The 19,282-nt window shown below is 42.6% G+C and overlaps 4 protein-coding genes across 5 annotated transcripts; 2 read left to right on the top strand and 2 right to left on the bottom strand.

The window, feature by feature from the left end:
* Positions 1–1,276: 1,276 nt before the first annotated feature.
* On the top strand, positions 1,277–4,760 carry nr2c2ap (nuclear receptor 2C2-associated protein). The gene is made up of 5 exons (XM_080535707.1): positions 1,277–1,320; positions 1,840–1,930; positions 2,604–2,709; positions 3,864–3,931; positions 4,268–4,760. Exons 1-5 carry the CDS (start codon positions 1,283–1,285, stop codon positions 4,388–4,390), a joined length of 426 nt encoding a protein of 141 aa, XP_080391833.1. The 5' UTR covers positions 1,277–1,282; the 3' UTR covers positions 4,391–4,760.
* rfxank (regulatory factor X-associated ankyrin-containing protein) lies at positions 4,759–8,666 on the bottom strand (the record flags this gene model as incomplete). The annotated part of the gene is made up of 8 exons (XM_080535706.1): positions 4,759–5,177; positions 5,311–5,391; positions 5,847–5,913; positions 6,110–6,235; positions 6,791–6,891; positions 7,396–7,461; positions 7,950–8,072; positions 8,570–8,666. 8 exons carry the CDS (start codon positions 8,664–8,666, stop codon positions 5,116–5,118), a joined length of 723 nt encoding a protein of 240 aa, XP_080391832.1. The 3' UTR covers positions 4,759–5,115.
* A 587-nt stretch (positions 8,667–9,253) lies between these two features.
* Positions 9,254–13,992, top strand: borcs8 (BLOC-1 related complex subunit 8; the record flags this gene model as incomplete). 2 transcript variants are annotated; one of them, XM_080535770.1, is made up of 6 exons in its annotated part: positions 9,254–9,340; positions 9,788–9,900; positions 11,169–11,233; positions 11,510–11,617; positions 12,040–12,140; positions 13,903–13,992. In XM_080535770.1, the coding sequence occupies exons 1-5, from the start codon at positions 9,304–9,306 to the stop codon at positions 12,116–12,118; spliced, it is 402 nt and encodes a 133-aa protein (XP_080391896.1). In that variant the 5' UTR covers positions 9,254–9,303. The 2 variants fall into 2 exon arrangements, with proteins under 2 accessions (XP_080391896.1, XP_080391897.1); XM_080535771.1 differs by lacking the exon at positions 12,040–12,140 and having other exon boundaries at positions 13,903–13,966.
* Positions 12,810–16,954, bottom strand: tmem221 (transmembrane protein 221; the record flags this gene model as incomplete). Its single annotated transcript, XM_080535769.1, has 3 exons — positions 12,810–13,342; positions 15,676–15,761; positions 16,644–16,954. 3 exons carry the CDS (start codon positions 16,952–16,954, stop codon positions 12,810–12,812), a joined length of 930 nt encoding a protein of 309 aa, XP_080391895.1.
* Positions 16,955–19,282: the final 2,328 nt, after the last annotated feature.

Here is a 19,282-nt window from a genome sequence, read left to right as displayed (position 1 = left end):
TAATGAACCTGAACCAAGAATATTACTCTGTGTACATCCGTACGTTGATGTAATAAAAGCAATTCTGATTCTGATCCCTTATCCTCCTCCTCCTTCTCCTTCTCCTCCTCTACCCTCTCATGGAGTTGGTTTAAACCACACTACTGGCACACAATCAATCAGGCTGATTTACAAACCAAAGCCAAATCAGAACTCCTCACACTGTGAGTGTGTTTTGAATCATCCGTGTGCAGCTGGTGAATGTGAGGCTGACGGGGACGCCCCCCCCCCCCCTGCAGTATTGCTGTTCCAACCCCCTTAACCTCCACAGCCCCCCACTCCCCATGGCAATCTTCACACAGGCTGGCCTCCATCAGGCTTCGTAATTCAGACCTATTGATTATCCTTACAGCGGGTTGCGCCATGACCAAATAACAGCAGGAGGTCCATCTTCAATGAGAATGAGCTCCTGTGAAAACAAGATCTCCCTCTACCCCAACTTCTCTTTTTTTTTTATCCTGCCAAATGAGAAGGAAAGCATTACGATTTATAAACTATCTAGGACAACAATTAAGAAATATTTTTTTATACGATTTGTGTATCTCTAGTCTAGTATTTGTTTGTTGTGTTTTTTTAATTGTTTATTGTCCTGCTTCTCTTTTTATATACAGTGTCCTTGAATTTAGGGAAGGCAGTTATTGTTAGGATATATAGGCCTATATCGTTTTGAGTTTGTTAGAAATGGTTGTAAATAGTCTATAGAAAAACTGGCTTAAATATATAATATTGTATTGTCTATATCTTATTGTATTCACCATGTTTACAGAGTAGTCATGCATGTCTTAAAAAGCAATGAAGCATTAACTACCCCACCTCAAGAACCTGGTTCTTTGCATTACAACAGTTTCGTTCACTGATCAATCACCTGCTTTGTTGGGTTTTAATTGCCTTTGTCTTTTGATCAATTCGGATGTAGCTCACCTTATCTTATTTACTTATTTACAATCTCTTGCTGCACTGCATTGATGACATACGAAATGCAACGTGCTACTAATTAATATTTCATTAGCCTACCTACATTATTATTTTTACATTAAGAGGAAGCATGGAGCACTATTGAGGGGAGCCACACCAATGAAAATCTATGGAATATGAAGAGAGAAAATAAACAGAGAACACGATTGCCATCTAGTGGTCAAAGTATGTCATAGCAGCTGGTAGATTTGCCATTACTGTCGTAACAGAGAATGGCTTCTCCTCTGTTTACATTTACGGCAATTTACCCTCAACTCTGGAAGCAGACATGGCTACCTCGTTGATTTGCGGCGAAACACAGAGCAGGTAAGAGAAACGTGATCTATCATTGAATTCAAGGCAGATTAATATGTATTTCCCTGTCATATTAATAGCTAATTAATAGCCCCAGGTGTCTTGTGTGTCTGATTGAATGGGTTACAGCTGCTAGCTAAACTGACGTTAGAATTATAAGGTTCTATCTCCATTTTTGTCAAAATTGAGTTTTTTACATAATCTGATCCATTAGGTGTTTATTAATCCCTGTGTGGTGTTATTTTTAAAATGTTGACATTTTTCAGTTAGCAATTCATAAAATACAAAGGTTCCATCTCACAGAACATAATGGAATGTAAAAACGTTGACGCTCAATATCTCTGAACTGCCCTAAACGGAGATAGAACCTTATCATTCTAAACGGAGATAGAACCTTCTCATTCTAAACGGAGATAGAACCTTCTCATTCTAAACGGAGATAGAACCTTCTCATTCTAAACGGAGATAGAACCTTATCATTCTAAACTCACGTAATGTTGATGAACTGATGTTCCTATGGGTTTCTTACAGGGTGAGCTCGGTTCTCAACCGGGATGTCAAGCAATTCGGGAAGAAGTACATGTTTGACCGCAATGAAGAATCGTGCTGGAACTCAGACCAGGTACGTCTCTGTCTCTCTCTCTCTCTCTCTCTCTCTCTCTCTCTCTCTCTCTCTCTCTCTCTCTCTCTCTCTCTCTGTCTCTCTCTGTCTCTCTCTCTCTCTCTCTCTCTGTCTCTCTCTCTCTCTCTCTCTGTCTCTCTCTCTCCTCTCCTCTCCTCTCCTCTCCTCTCCCTGACACTCTCTCTCTCTCTCTCGCTCTCTCTGTCTCTGTCTCTCTCTGTGTCTCTCTCTCTCTCTGTCTCTCTCTCTCTCTCTCTCTGTCTCTCTCTCTGTGTCTCTCTCTCTGTCTCTCTCTGTCTCTCTCTTTCTGTCTCTCTCGGTCTCTGTCTCTCTGTCTCTCTCTGTCTCTGTCTCTGTCTCTCTGTCTCTCTCTCTCTCTCTCTCTGTGTCTCTCTCTCTGTCTCTCTCTCTCTGTCTCTCTCTCTCTCTCTCTCCTCTCCTCTCCTCTCCTCTCCCTGACTCTCTCTCTCTCTCTGTCTCTGTCTCTCTCTCTCTGTCTCTCTCTCTCTCTCCCTGTCTCTCTCTGTCTGTCTCTCTCTCTCTCTCTCTCTCTCTCTCTCTCTCTGTCTCTCTCTCTGTGTCTCTCTCTCTCTGTCTCTCTCGTCTCTCTCTCTCTCTCTCCCACCCACTACATCATCACTGTTTTTAATAACACCATCATTGTTTTTCACAGGGTGATTCTCAGTGGGTGACTATGGAGTTCCCCCAGCCTGTCACAGTCTCAGAATTAAGGGTGCAGTTCCAAGGAGGCTTTACAGGGAAATCATGCAGGCTTGAAGGTATTATAATAACTATTGATCCTAATGGAAACTTTATACACACTGACTGTCTTAACACATTTACTGGCCTGGATCAGGCTATGTCTCTCTCTCTTGTTAGTTAGTGAATGCGTCACCTCAATGTAAATGCGACTCTATTAGAGGCGACTTTATCTTCCACAAATATACATATGTTACGGTACATGTGGGAATACGGTACATGTGGGAAAACTAGGGTTAGGGTTAGGTGCTAGGGTGCTAGGGTTAGGGTTAGGTGCTAGGGTTAGGGTTGGGGTTAGGGGTAGGGTTAGACATGCCAGCATGTACCAAGTCACCCTAGCACCTAACCCTAACCCTAGTTTTCCCACATGTACCGTAATCCCACATGTACCGTAACACATTACTAAAAGTAAAACACAGTTATGTTCTATCTGTTTTTCGCTGTTCCCCATTAGGTGATGTAGTCCAGGTGCCACCAATTGCACTATTTCCCTTCAAGTTGCATATCAACATAACAGTATTGTGCAAGACTGTCTGTCTGTCAGTATTCTAAGAAGGTGGGATGTCAAAGTCTCTTATTTTGACATGCGACTTGAGGAGGAAGCGTGCACTTGGCATGAGCCGGCACCTGTAATACACCTGTAATACACCTGTAATACACCACCCAATGGGGAAAACTGGGGCGGCCGTGGCGCAGGAGGTAGAGCTGCCGTCTAATGATCGCAAGGTTGGCAGATCGGCGGTTCGAGCCCCGGCTGGCCACATGTCGAAGTGTTCTTGGGCAAGACACTGAACCCCAAATTGCTCCCAGTGAGCGGGCCGGCGCCTTGCATGGTAGCTTGCCGCCATTGGTGTGAGAATGTGTGTGTGAATGGGTGAATGAGAGGCTGTTGTAAAGCGCTTTGGATAAAGGCGCTATATAAGTGCAGTCCATTTACCGTCTATATAAAACATGACTTCTGGTGAGGTTTTGTTTTGTTTTTTTAAACTTCATTTCAACTATCCGCAACAAACAAGTAGGATACCGTGAAACAGGTTTTTATTCAGTATATTTGTGCAGCTCTTTTTTAGAGAGAGAGAGAGAGACTCATTTAAATATAATTTTGATTAATTATAGGCCTACATACCACTGTCATAACATGATCATGAGTAGTCGTGTCTGCTTTTTTCCTCAGGATGCCTGAAAGATGGAGACCATGCCAAAATCAGTGATTTCTACCCAGAAGACAACAACTCACTCCAGATATCCTTCATTATAGAATAGACAGCAGTGCCTTCGGGGCCAAATGTCTAGCTACTTAAGCACCACTCGGTTCATTGTATTTCTCTTTCATATACAGATGTTGCCCTTACCAGTGATATGTTTCTGTGTCAATAAGGCAATCTTAACTTTGTCCTTAAATGGATCTGATACCATAGTTCAACCCCCACAGTATTGTTTGAAACCAGTGCAATCTGGTTCTCCTCTGGGTAGATGTGGTAACGGTAGCCTACACATACTGTAGCTTTCAAACAATATTTTGATGGTCACTTCTGTCATTACATGTCCTGCTTATCTAGTCCTTAACTCCACACCCACTGCTTTCCCATTCTGGAGGCCCCCATGGTGCAGAGACTAAAAATAGTCTTTGAGAACAGTGCTGACTTTTTCGGGAGAATTATTGTTTATTCCTTGGAAGTCCTAGGGGAAAGAGCTTTGTGACGTCGTCGTTCTTGCCTAAGTGAGTGAGTGAGAGAGAGGGGGGACCTATAGTGCATGAGAGGGCGCTGTGCCACTGAAGAACATGACCGCTGTCATCGCCCCACCACTTCCATGTGAACTGCTGTGATGAAGAACCGATCATGCCTTTTTTGGTAGGGAGACTTTTCCACTGGTCACCTGCTTTCGTCACAACAACAACAAGAGGGAAAACTCAAAGACTTCGGCTCGGATTTTGACTTTTTATTGCACCTTGGCTTTCATATCATGGTCATACTGTTTTTCCTATGTACATAATGTGTGCCTTACGGTTGATATGCCATTCCAAATTAAAATAGGAACCTTACAAATGTATTTGTGTTCACGCTTGTTCACAATCCCATTGGTGCTTTACGTCAAGCAAAAGAAAAATGTATCTTTTGCTAAACGACTGCTTGTTTTACAATGCTTGGTCCTCATGTACAGTACCGGTGTTATTCAGATAATAACATACACATCATAAGCAAAAATAGGCACAAAAATGTATCAAAATATATCGTTACAAAAGATAAACATTTTCCCTAAATATACAGCTGAATACATGTTGAGTAAATATACAAGAAGGGAACGCAGACATCCAGCGTCATAGCCATCATCCCCAAGTGTCTTTCATCTCTGCCATCTTGTGTCCAGCCATGAACCATCAGCTGGTAGAGATTTCTGTGTATGAGGCTGTCTCCTCCAAATACTCATGTCTTGCTTGATTTCTGTTTGAGGAGTTTCAAAATATGATCCTCTAACACTTTCTGAACTGAAAAAAGAAGAAGAAAATAACACAATTTAGAACAGTTTTTTTTCTCATTACTGTACCAGGACCTTTAATGACTTTTGGGTATCAAAAAATACTGTGGTATTTCCAAGAACAGCTAAAATCAGGTATTTACCTTTTTTGTGTCCAAGGGCAACAGCCAGAGCCATTGGGCTATATCCAGACTCGGCCTCAACGGTCAGGTCTGCACCTTTCACTGAGATAAAATTGCATGACTATGATATTAGTCTAGTGATTCATGACTATGATATTACGTGAGCATAGAATTATAAGGTTCTATCTCCGTTTAGGGTAATTCAGAGATATTGAGCTTCAAAGTTTTTACATTACATTATGTTTTATGAGATGGAACCTTTGTATTTTATGAATTACTAACAAAAAAATGTCAACATTTTAAAAATAACACCACACAGGCATTAATAAACACCTAATGGATCAGATTATGTAAAAAAAACTCGATTTTGACAAAAATGGAGATAGAACCTTATAATTCTAACGTCACGATTAGTTTAGTGATTCATGACTAGTCTATGATATTAGTCTAGTGATTCATTGATTGATGACATTTGAATGAGGAGATTCTTCAAAGCTACTTTGAGAGAAGCTCATTGTGGTCAACTGAGTGCAAACACAGGAAGTGACGTTACGTACATAAGAGCTCCTCCACACATCTTACATGGTTCCCTCGTACAGCGTATAGGAGAGGAGTCCCTCCATTCTTGCATGCAAAAGAAAGATATCCAACAAATGAAATCACCCAATCACACTGAAGAACAGATTCCTGTGCATGCATTAATTGTATGTGTCTGTGACTTCAATGGCTCAATGTCAATGAGTTCATTGGCTTTTGATTTACTGTGACATAATAACATCGTAATAAGAAGCAATAAATAAGCAGAGAATTATAATGTCACCCAGTCATAAGCATCAATGTCTACTCCGTGTTCAAGGAGACGTTTGACAATGTCAACGTAGCCTCCAGAGCTAGCCAGGGTCAAGGCACTCTCTCTGTCCCATGCTATAGTTCTTGGATCTGCCCCCTATGACACACCAACACACAAGGACATAGCAGACATTAGACAACTGTCACTTTGTTTGTTCAACCAATTATTTAATTGTGTCTCTCTCAGACATCTCCAACTCTGATTCTGGAGAGCTACCGAATGAGCATACTATTTTTCCTAGCTCCTATCCACTAACTTATGATTGGTTGATCAGCTAATCAGGTATGTTAGTGCTGGGCTGGCAACAAAGCCATACACAAATGGACTGACTTATATAGCGCCTTATTCCAAAGCGCTTTACAAATGGCCTCTCATTTACCCATTCACACACACATTCACACACCAATGGCGACAAGCTACCATGCAAGGTGCCGGCCCACTCATTGGGAGCAATTTTGGGGTTAAGTATCTTGCCCAAGGACACTTCGACATGTGGCCAGCCGGGGCTCGGACCGCCGATCTGCCAACCTCGTGATCATAGGACGCCGGCTCTACCTCCTGCGCCACAGCCGCCCTATACACCCTATAGCTTTCTCTGGACCAGAGTTGTTAAAACCCTTTGTCTAGGCCTAGTGGTCTCCTCTCACTGACCTTCTCCAGGAGAAAGTCCACCATGGCTTTCTCTCCGAACGCTGCTGCCCAGATGAGAGGCGTGAAGCCTCGTTCGTCCTGGCTGTTCAACAGCGAAATGTCTGCAAGAACAAATCATCATTATGTGTGATGTGCACCACATGTACAAAAGAAGAGATTTGGTGAGGCTGCATTCTCATTTTATGCACCCAGATTGTGGAATGCACTGCCAGTTTACATTAGGGATGCAACCTCAGCAAATATGTTCAAGTCAAGACTAAAAACCCATCTTTTTAATATTGCCTTTAAATGACTAAATAATTAAATTAAGATTATATAATGATTAAAGCACTTTGAGCTGCAACGTTTGCAGGAAAAGCGCTATACAAATAAAGTTATTATTATTATTATTAATTATTAGTATTATTACAGTCTGTATAAGACACTGCACAGACCGACTCTGGACGTACACGTTGCTATATGGATGCTGTAGCCACTCAGCATGCAGCATGTTTGTATTGGGAATGAGTATGTAGGCCTACATAATGTCGTAAGCATGTAACATTTCACTTTTAGTGTCAATTCAGTTCATTCCCCATTGGCCAGGCAGTGGAATCACTCCTCACCTTTACTCAGGTGTGTGGCCACCTGGGACACCTCTCCCTGAGCTGCCAGCTGGTGAACAGACAGAACTGAAGAGAGAGAGAGAGAGAGAGAGAGAGAGAGAGAGAGAGAGAGAGAGAGAGAGAGAGAGAGAGAGAGAGAGAGAGAGAGAGAGAGAGAGAGAGAGAGAGAGAGAGAGAGAGAGAGAGAGAGAGAGAGAGAGAGAGAGAGAGAGAGAGAGAGAGAGAGAGAGAGAGAGAGAGAGAGAGAGAGAGAGAGAGAGAGAGAGAGAGAGAGAGAGAGAGAGAGAGAGAGAGAGAGAGAGAGAGAGAGAGAGAGAGATCACAATCAAAAGGTCAGTGTTTGTGTGCAGGTACATAAATTAGCCTTGCAGACTGTCAAAGCTTTTTAGGTCATCATTCAACTTGGAATCATTCCTGAATTGCAATGCAGTCATTGCAAGTGATGTGTCTGTCAAAATTGTTTTAATAATACTAATAATAATAACATGCACAACAGTATTACAGGTGTGTTTTCCCCTGAACAAAGAGTGGGCTGTGTTCTCAGCCAACCTTACTGTCTAACGTGGCGGGTCTGACCGTGACCTCGTTCCCACGCTGCTTGTTGGTGAGAGTGGTGGAGTACTTCAGCAAACTCTCCTCTTCATCTCCTTCCATGTTCACTGGGGTCCGCATCACGACTGGTAGCAGGAAACAAAATAGATCATCATATGCAATAGTGCTTTAGATAAACCTTCATGTTTTGCACCAGTTATGATTAAACACAAACACTTCTATCAATGTTTTTTTTCCATTAACTATTGTCTTTTTAAATGTTTTAGCTATTTACTTCTTATATTTGCTTTTATTCATTGTAATTTTTTATTTTCTTATGCTCCTCTTGCTGTATTTTTAAATAATGCATGTAAAGCACTTTGAATTGCCCCTGTTGTATGAAATGTGCTACAAATAAACTTGCCTTGCCAAACTCTGGAATAGGCCAGGGTGACCCTGCATTTTGCTATAAACATTAATACTGCATGATCAATTCTCAAGCTGGGCGTTGCATTGCACCTATAGTATACTATTAAACGTTTGATAGTAATAGTATAGGTGCATGCAACAACGCCTGCTATAAGTACATACACTTTCTAATCTAGCAGACAGCAGAAGAGCCTCGTGCGTGTTTGATCCATACCATTTAACCTCTCTGCACTGGGGTGTGGAGGACATGATGAAGTTGACTCAACTATGCCTGATGGCTGTGGTCTCTGATCACCCTTGTTGTCCTCCATTGGCACCTTTGTCACACAAAAAATAACATGTTATGGTCATAAAAAAGTATGATGAGTGACAGCAGACTTACTGTATGGGCTGCCAAGTCTCACGCAATCACCAAGTTGTCTTGGGAATATAATGTTGTTAGTTATGCATCCAAAGCTGATTGTAGCAAAGTTACTGGTTGGATGCTAATGTTTTTGCCCGTTCAGTCTCTCATTTCATTCAAAATGTTGTGCCTAACATCCTTAGCTGCATCTGATCAAATGTGTCTGTAGGCTACAGTTTGAGTGTAACACATCAATGAACAAACACGTGGAGAACGATTACGTCGAATTGCACGCACTAGTTTCTTTACAATCGTCCCAAAATTCACTATAGTAGTATCGAATCGATATTTTAATGTCTTACTCTAACTTCCTGATCATCAAAACTGAAAGTAAAATGCAATGTATAAACAAAGCGAATATCTAGGAACTGATTTTTGTTCGGACTATTGTTTAACCCGGAATGTTTTTGCCGGGGCACACAACACAGGAGCCATTATCACGTCGAAGCTTGTCACAGTTCGTCTATATTTTAACGTTTGGACTAATATTCTTGACTGTTTTAATAGTATAATTATAACACCATACACCGTTTCTTTCGTACGATATGGAGGACCAGGAGATGCAACTGAAAGTTAAACGAGGTAGTGAACCGATAAGAGAGGATATTGAACCATCTCTGCTCGCTAGCTAAGCTAACGTAAACTGTCATCACATGTCGTGAGCTTAGAATGATAAGGTTCTATCTCCGTTTAGAATGATACGGTTCTATCTCCGTTTAGAATGATAAGGTTCTATCTCCGTTTAGAATGATAAGGTTCTATCTCCGTTTAGAATGAGAAGGTTCTATCTCCGTTTAGAATGAGAAGGTTCTATCTCCGTTTAGGGCAGTTCAGAGATATTGAGCGTCAAAGTTTGTACATTCCATTATGTTCTGTGAGATGGAACCGTTGTATTTTATGAATTACTAACTCAAAAATGTCAACATTAAAAAAAAATAACACCACACAGGCATTAATAAACACCTAATGGATCAGATTGGAGATAGAACCTTATAATTCTAACGTCATGATTGGTGTTTTTCTCTGCAGTGACGGACAAGTTCACTGAGAGTATGTACGTGTTGGCGAACGAACCATCTGTGGCCCTTTATCGCCTGCAAGAGCACGTCAGGAGGTCACTGCCAGAGCTTGTGCAACACAAAGTAAGTTCTCTAAGAGCAGACAGTTGCCTGCTTGCAAAAAAAACATAATTTCTGATTTTCTCCCAGTTTTCTAGTTGGATTATCCAGCTACCAGTTTCCAAGTGTAGAAAGCCCCAACGTGCTCCGCTCAGTAACAAATGAGATGGACAAGAATATAAAATTTGTCAAGGTTTATTTCAATACATGACATGAGCCCCATGGTGTTTTTACTCTGGGCTGGCAGGTAATGCAGGCAATGCTAGAGAGACTTCTGGCTGGATGCGAAGAGAGAAATTACGCTACTAGTTCACCACCTATAGGTGCAGGTTAGAATTCACAGCACACAACTCCAAACTGTTTCACACTTTTGGTCACGCGTGATATCCACACAAAACACGCTAGTGATTAGATGCCAAGTAGGCTAGTGTACACACACACACACACACGTATCAAGATTCTCTTTGTCTATCTCCAGCCATCCTGGGCCCTATTCCACGAAGTAGAGATAAGATAATAGAGATAGATACCAGCAACAGATGCCATGCGGACTAGAACAATAAAACAATACCAAATTAATAATAACATTTAATCAAAAAACAGTAAGAGCAGCAGGAAGTCTGCAAAGCTTCCTGCAACATACAAATCACATTTCTGAATCACACGAATATTAAAATATTACACTTACAATGTTTGTAATGCATTTAATCAAATATTCAAACTTGCATACCTGCTATGCCAAGAAGCATACCCCTGCTCACATAGTTCGGTAAAACTCTGCACGAGGCTTCAACCAAGCACTGAAAAACAAAGCACCTTATTGCATGGCTGACACAGTTTACACACCATTAAAATAAGGGAAATTAAAATATTTGCTTACCAAACATTTCCGACACGAGTCTGTGAATAGGTGTGCACCTACCTATTCTTCTCGGTCGAAACTGTGCTCACGGAACGTTGTATCTACACTCTAATTCATGCTCCTGTGGACTATCACTAGTAGCCACAAGGTGGCACCGGCTACACAAGCATACTGTACTATTGACCATTTCTATTGATTCCGAAATTACTCAGTCTGGGCTACTATGCTCTGGACCCTAGTGCCTGGAGCCGGGAGCTCAGGAAATGAATGTATTGTAGTGTCCAAACGATTGACAAGACTCAATCGTCAGACATCCTATAGATGTGTACTCACTCTATGATGTTGCTGTCATATTCTTTCATGACTCATGTACAGTCTGTTGAATAGACTAACATGTGTACATGTTGCCCTTGTTTCCCATCTCTCCCAGACCGACATGCAAAGCTGGGAGGAGCAAAGCCAAGGAGCAATCTACACTGTGGAATATGCATGCAGGTAAAGCATAGTTGATTCTGATTCTATTCTATATGTTACGGTACATGTGGGAAAACTAGGGTTAGGTGCTACGTCGACTTGGTACATGCTGGCATGTCTAACCCTAATCCTAATCCTAACCCTAACCTTAACCGTAGCACCCTAGCACCTAACCCTAACCCTAGTTTTCCCACATGTACCGTTATCCCACATGTACCGTAACATATACATTGTTGATTGGTCACTCCAGTTCTTCTGTGTTGACACATTATGTTGATCTGATTGGTTTGTTTTCAGTGCGGTGAAAAGTATGACCAACAGCAGTCTGTACTTCAAAAGCATAGACGGTCTGCTCCGGCAAGCCATCAGCATGAAGGAACAGATCAGCACCTCCCAAGGACGCAGGTAGGAGGCAGTGAAGAGCCAATTCTCTCCCCTCTGATGCACTGAATTGACAATTTGCACCTTTTAATTTACCTGATTGTCCACAAACATCATTCGTCACTACTGGGGAGGTGATTACGATGAACAAATGCATGGGGAAAGTGTCATGTTTTGTTTATGTTAATTGTCCATTCCTCCTTTTGAATTATTGTTTGCAACTGTTTTCATTAGTTTATGTTTATGCGATCCCATTAGCAAGTCTAGCAAGTGTATTGACTGGTTGGAAAACCAATGCATTTCAGTTTACCACACATAGGCTACTCATTCTTCATTGATTCAGAGCTTCTTTTGTTATTCTTTTAGCTAATGGGCTTCTCAGTTTTATGTTTTTTATGTTTTCCATCTCCTTATTTCTCCTCCATTTGCACATTCATGCACTCCAGTTTATGTGACATGAACCCCTCTCCCAGTCCCCTTGCCTCACCACCACCTCCTCCACCTCCCCCAACCACTTCCTCGTGACCTCTGACCTCCATTGTCCAAGGTTAGTATTTCCTCAGACAAGACATCTCAAGCTATACTTAGGCCCTAAGAGCTCTTCTTGAACTCACTTGAAAATCAGGAGGGACGCTCTCTAGTGGTTAACTTCCATGTTCTACTAATGTGTTCTGTTGCTAGGCAGGATACTTTCTTTTGAGAAAGGCCATACATGAAAGTATTTTTTTTAAATATCATCTTTATTCAAAGTTGTTATAAACATTGTTGTACAGTGTGCAGTCAGACTAGACACTAACATGTATCTACACATTGTGTAATTAACAGTTTTGGCAATATATATATTCATAGACCACTCTTGATCTTTACCAGACACTTTTGAAAATCAAAGCACTTATTGGTAACTTTAAAAAAATCATATAATCACTTTAGCAACTACCCCCATTGACTGTAGTCACTCACATTCTATATTGGAATAACTAAAACATCCTACAGAACATTTCATAGTGATATTAAACGATGGGTTTTCTATGTAAATACTTCAGTTCAAAGGTGATGTATGTCTGAACAATTTGGGTACCGTATGTGACAGTTCTATGATGGTATTGATTTGACTATTCTTGAAGCAGTCGTACAATCCTCAAACTACCCATCCAGAGAGTCTAACTCTAGTCCCTCAGTGCTGCCCTTTTGTACAGCTCACGTCACAGACCGACAGTCACACTAGAGTCGAGTCTTTACTGGAAGCCCCTGACTTACGAGCCAGAACACTCCTCATCTCGTTGTTGATACCATTCCAGGGTTTAGACTGGGCCTGCAGCAGGCCAGACTCTGTCGACAGGGTCCTATGCATTCTAGAACCACTCCCATCGGTACTGTAGCCCTCCTTGTCGCTGGTGTGGCTCTGTGGCCCGCTGGGTGGGGAGTACTGGTGGTGCTGCTGCTGCTTGGGGTCAGTGCAGGGTGGGTAGGAGAACTGACGGTGCATGTGGTGGGCCTGGCTACGTTGTCTCCCGACTTTGTCCCCGGCGTTGCGTTCAGAGGGGCGGGCGCCGGGGATGCTGCCCCGGTGTTCGTTCTGGTAGAGGGTGTCGGGGTACTCGCTGCCGCGGTAGTGTCTGGAGCTGCGGGCGGCTTTGACCAGGGAGTGGGTCACGATCACCAGCAGGATCAGGATCCCAGAGGAGAGGACGCAGGCGCTAGCGACGCCCGTCTCCATCTCAAACACCAGGAGCATGTAGATGGACATAGCTGCAGCGGAGAGAAAGAAATAGAGACATGCTACACTTTATCAGGGGTGCAAACTTGTCACCTTTTAGCCGTAGTAGCCGTTTTTACCTCAAAATAGGTCAACAATTTTCATAAATGTTCTTTGTTTTCAGGCAAAAAAAGAAATGTCACCTTTTTGGGCCATCACCAGTTTGCATCCCTGTTTATATTAAAGATCACATTCATTTGACGTTGATGTATTTGACAGGGGTCAAGGGTCAATCCCACTCGGGGCTTGTAGGCTTGCAGCTAAAAGCCAGTGTTACAGTTTGAAAGTGGTGGACATAAGAAGTCACAATTTTAAATATAGAAAGAAATCTCATTATATCAAGATTGTGTGCTTTGTCTATTGACTGATTTATATTTTGTGTGTGTGTGTGTGTGTGTGTGTGTGTGCGCGCGCACGTGTGTGTGCGTGTGCGTCTGTGTCTGTGTGTGTGTGTGTGTGTGTCACTCTCTCTCTCTGTGTGTGTGTGTGTGTCTGTGTCTGTGTGTGTGTGTGTGTCTGTGTGTGTGTCTGTGTCTGTGTGTCTTGTGTGTAGGAAAAGAACCATGGACCCAGGCATGCTAAAGGAAGGTGGAGAGAAGCACAGCTCTGGGATGTGACGTCGCAGGCCTACTGCAGTGTTCCCTCAGGCTCTGTTCCCTCCGAAAGGGTCAGAGAGTCAGCCCTCTTCCATCACAATGGAACACTGCCACTCCCCCGCCACACACACACAGAGACACACACACACACACACACACACACAGACACACACACACACAGACACACACACACAGACACACACACACACACACACACAGCAAGGCAGGCACTCACTGGAATGGTAAGCCATCGCTCTGCCAGGTTCTGCATTAAGACACTTCAGTAATGGAAGTTGGTCAAAGACTGTATTGTTCCTTGTCTCGTGCATTAATCAGACTTTTGCCTCTGCTGCGAATGGAGTTCCACCGGAGTTCTACGACCAGAATGTTTCATTATGTACTAAGCACTCAATTGTTTTTGTTCTGTGACACGGCTGGTATAATGACTAATGGATTCATCTGCTTTAACTGAATTAAAAGTGCTTCTTTCATTCGCCCCGGTCTAAGCATTAGCCTCTAGTGCAAGCTGCCCACCGGGGACTGGGATCGAATCCCGGTCTCGCCAGATCCGGATATGGCCGGGGCCCACAGGGAGCGGCATATTGAGGACTATTTCCGGGACTATATAGGACTATTTCCGGACAAGGATCCGTCGCGCAACACAGCCCCCGGGGTGCCGGAATAACGGTGTTGGGCTCGAGGAGCCAGTCAGCCTAGTCTGCCTGGCTATCTCCTCTGAGGCTGCCGGCCACGGGGTCGTGCGGCGGATCCTACGCAATAGGCAGGGGATAATTGGATACTAGGTTGGGTGCAATTGGATACCAAATTGGGTGAAAAAGGGATCAAATCTGAAAAACAAATAATAAAAAATAAAAAATAAAGTGCTTCTTTCAGGGGGCAGATATGCGTTGTTACTCACATTTCCAATTCTTCTGTATAAAATGTGTTGGATTTCATCGAGAAATGTATAATAATGAGTTCAGAGGTGAACTGCTACTGACAGATTTTGGTGTAGAGGATCGTAAATCTTTGAAAGATTCATCCAATCCACTGGTCATCAAGTGGGATGTCTCCTCATCCTCCTCACTATCATATGGCGCTTTTCCATTGACCGGCCTGGCACGGCTCCGCTCAGTTCGCTTCGGCCCGCTTTTGAACAGTTCTGGGTACTGTATAGACCCTGGTATCGAAGGGGAGCTAAAGAAGCGACCCGAGCCGACCTGACGCGACCCGGGCCGACATATGGAAAAGGGCCAAAGAAGCGGGCCGGCCCGGGCTGGCCCTGTAATGGAAAAGCGCCAATAGATTACTGCTACTCGTTTCTTTTTTCGGACAGATGTAATAAATGAGTTATCTGTGCTGTGGTATGAGTCAGATGCAAGGGAGTCACTGGCAGTTCCTACATTCTGTTCAACATCTGGATGTAAACTGTCATCCATCTGGAACCCAGAATTCCCCTCATGGATATCATCCTCCTCTGGAAACATATCAGTAGCACTGTCTTCTAACTGTAAATTGAAGTTTCCTTCAAAAGCCTCAATCCCAGCATCAATTTTCAAAGGTGTGTCTGCATGACTCCCTTGGCTCATCTTGGACACTTCATGGATTTGACAGGAGAGTCCCTCTCTTCCATAGTGGAATTATCTTGGTATAAAGACAGAAGTATGAAGACAGGTTGCATGTCTACTTGTGTGATGGACTGTTACGTTGTTGTTTTCTTTCGAACTTACCTGCCAGGTATACTGAAACACCAAGGCAAAATAGTCCCACTGCCACATGTCGAACAGCTCTGCTGTCCACTAGGAACCAGTCTGCTCTATGGAAGGAAATTGAAGGATTATAGTAGTCATTTCGTGCCAATGATGATAGACTCACACTGCATTTGCTGATTGATTGCTTGATTCCTCCGTTAATTCATTACTATTTTTTGGTTAAAAAAAACGTTTCGATTATGTTCAAGTTGAAATTAGGCCTTTTATCCATCCATTTTCTAGCAGGTGATGAAATTGTAACTATTGCTGCTTCTGATCTCAGCTGCAAATGATGTGTAACTTGTAATGTTCCAAATAAATGTTTCGTTAATGTTTTAAGTAGAATGAGTGTGGTTTCGTCTATCCTTGTGGAATGTCCTCCCCTGGCTGGAGCTGTAAACTAAAGTCCTGAAGCTCTTCTGCCAAATTTCTAAACGAACGTGGGAACGAGCCAACTAGTGGCCGTGTACTGGGTGCATAATGAGAGAGTGCTATTGTTTGTAAGGGATTCATAGGGGGGTTTAGAGGTGGGGGGGTCTAGCCCCTGTAACGGTGCAGTTCTCTCTGCACCCGGGACTTTGAACTGAGTCATGAACTTGTTTCATTTAGTAAATTTGCTCCGACATGCATATGGCACTATTGCAGGTTGCACGCACATTATGACATTACATGACATTGCAATAAAAGAATAAGTAAATGGCAGGTGCATTAAATAAAATAATGTGTAGCCTAATTTAGCCTAATCTATGCAGGGCTACAACTAAATAAGAGCCATATAGATCTGGATTTACAGTCGATTTTAGCATGAGAATATATATATATAACTGAATTATTGTTATATATAACTTATTAAAGGGCAAACTGCAAACACAACAAAAATATCATGAATGAATGGATTTGTTTATGATGAATATGAAGAAGAAAAAAAAGCATGCTGATGGATGTACCTGTCCGTGTCCTCCTCTCCTCTGCAGATCTCGGTGGTTAGGTAGCTGTGGAGCAGGCAGACCACCACGGAGCTCAGATGGAGGGTGAGGGAGAGCGCAGAGAGCACCGTGGCCCCCGGCGTCAGCACAGCCCAGACACGACCTGGCAGGACGTCCTGGATGGACGGAGGAGGGGGAGAGTCCTGCCTCACAGAGGTCTGTTGGGACTGGAGCTGGACAATCAGAACCACCGACAGCAGGGACATGACCCCAGACAGGACCCCCAATAAAGACAGGACCATCAGAGATCTCTGGCTGTAGGTGTGCGTCATGTTTTGGGGGGCAGTTAAATCAACCCAAGCCGGAGCGCACTTGTCTTGTCTTCGGAAAAGTTCCAATCCTCTCGGTTGGACTTGGAATCCACTTTATCCACCTTCTATTGACTCTCTTGTGTCCGATTTCAGTCCGTTGTATACAGTCGTTGTAGCCTAGACTTTAGAAAACATTTTTGCAATTGGGAATCGTGGGATTGTAATTTGTGTCCCATTCAGATCACGGAATTATTGCGCGTAATTTGCAGCGTTGCGCCGAGTGGACCCGGGGGGGTATTCCATCAAACTCGCTAAAGAAAAATCCAGGCTTATTCTGTTAAATCTCGCGATATTTATCAGAACAACCCCAAGCTTATTTTGATAAATCTCACGAGATTGATCGAAAATAAGCCTGGATTTTCCTTTAGCGACGTTGATGGAATACCCCCCCGCTCGCTCCGACCGAGCATGTGATGGTCTTTAAATCCCCATCAGATTAAAAACTTCGCAACAACAACAATGGACTTTTCACTTGTTGGGTTCTCCTCCGAAACAATGTGTTGCCCAGGTCGTCCGAGGCTGAGTTTCAGAGCCGAAAAAACAACAATTGGCAAAACTTTAGTTAACAAGTTTGGAAATTGTCCACTTTTCACTGATTTCCTCCAAACATGAATTAAACCCGCTCGAGCGCATTTTGGGAATGTTAAAGACATTTTTTTTGGCATATGCTGCGCCATGACATTTTAAATTCACCTTATAGATAGATAGAGAGGGACATAATATTACAATCATAACAGACATGATATCATAGACCAACACGACCATCTCATCTATCCTCACTTACAATGAATTGCACTTTATTTTTCTCTATTTCTTTGTTTACTTACCTGTACTGTCTTCATTACCTATCACCACTGTTATTATTATTATTATTTATTGTTATTTATTTATATGGGATGCACCACTTGGGATTTTGTGTGGGGGGGGGGAGGGTTGGGACATGTTCGTGTTTTGTGAAAAAACAAACCAAAACTGAAAAGTATTATGTTTTTATATCTGTAACATCTCAATAAAAATAAAGTAAAAAAAAAAAAAAAAAAAAGATCAAAATGTAAGAAAAAAAGATTGTGATGAAATACAGCACTTTTTTTTTTTTACACTATTTTATTTGGCTGTTGTTATATAGGCTATATATATTTTAAAAGGGGGAAAGCCATCACAATGATGCATTAAAACCTGTGTTTCGTCTCTTGACTCAATATGTACGCCATCTTTATAATTTGGCAATTATGGCACTTATGTAGCCTATCTTTATCCAGGGAAAAGTCTATCTTTATTCATTCCTATGAATAAAGATAGACTTTTTATTATACTTTATTATACTGGTTATTGTCCGAGGCCTTCTAGCGCGTCTTGACCAACCGCTTAATGACGCAACGCTGTCGACTTGAGTGTTACAGCTCAAGAGTTTCTGAGAATGTGAAATGCAGTGATGGCCTACCCTCTGATTCCTCCTTCAGTTTTCCCCCTCTGAATCTAATTAACTTTTCTGTCGTTGCCTTGGAAACAAACAGGGCCTACCCGAAGCGGACTCTTGTCTGCACTGCAATCTGTCACCCGCGGAGGCCTTCTTTACCATTATGCATATCTAAAGCTCTGAATTCAATCACCTTTCCTTTCTGATACCTTTGAAGCATAGCAGACTTTCATGAATGCCTTGGGGATAGTCTATAAGAATGGAAGCCTTGGCTAACAATTTATTATTAGGCTATGGTCTTATGAAGTGTTATGTTTCCTTATAAAAACAAGGCCTCAAGGCCTGTAGATGTTACATTTCAATCATCCTCATTATTATCGCTAAAGCTTAGTGCATCGCAGGTATTGTATATTGTATATTGTATTGTATATATCTTATGTGTGTATATTGTACATGATGCATGACGCATGTCCTCCAGAGGCTAGACACATGTTCTATTCTTAGTTGAGGCTGTGAAGGAAGAAAGCGGCTCGTTGCAGGCCTTCTGCAGCCAAGGTTGGGGGTTTGGGGTAAAGGTCTGGCCTAACGCTGTTCTGAAGGAGATAAGGTTGTGGCTGTAAAAATATACACAACCAAGACTTGCTCTCACACATGCATACTGACCATGGAGGCTATTTGTGACTCCGACAGGCCCACCACCACCACACACACACTCACACACACACACACACACACACACACACACACACACACACACACACCACATGCACTAACATGGCAGCCGCTGATGTTGTCGAAAGCAGAAGTGAGCAGTTTCAGGAAAACAAAAAAGAAGTCTAAATATAAACGCTTTCCAAAGGGTCCTCGTCTCA

Source organism: Nansenia antarctica (assembly GCF_963989245.1).
Source record: "Nansenia antarctica genome assembly, chromosome: 7".
In the NCBI taxonomy this organism is placed as follows: domain Eukaryota; kingdom Metazoa; phylum Chordata; class Actinopteri; order Argentiniformes; family Microstomatidae; genus Nansenia; species Nansenia antarctica.
Note: the sequence above shows the minus strand (reverse complement) of the source record. Positions and strands in the feature narration are given on the sequence as shown.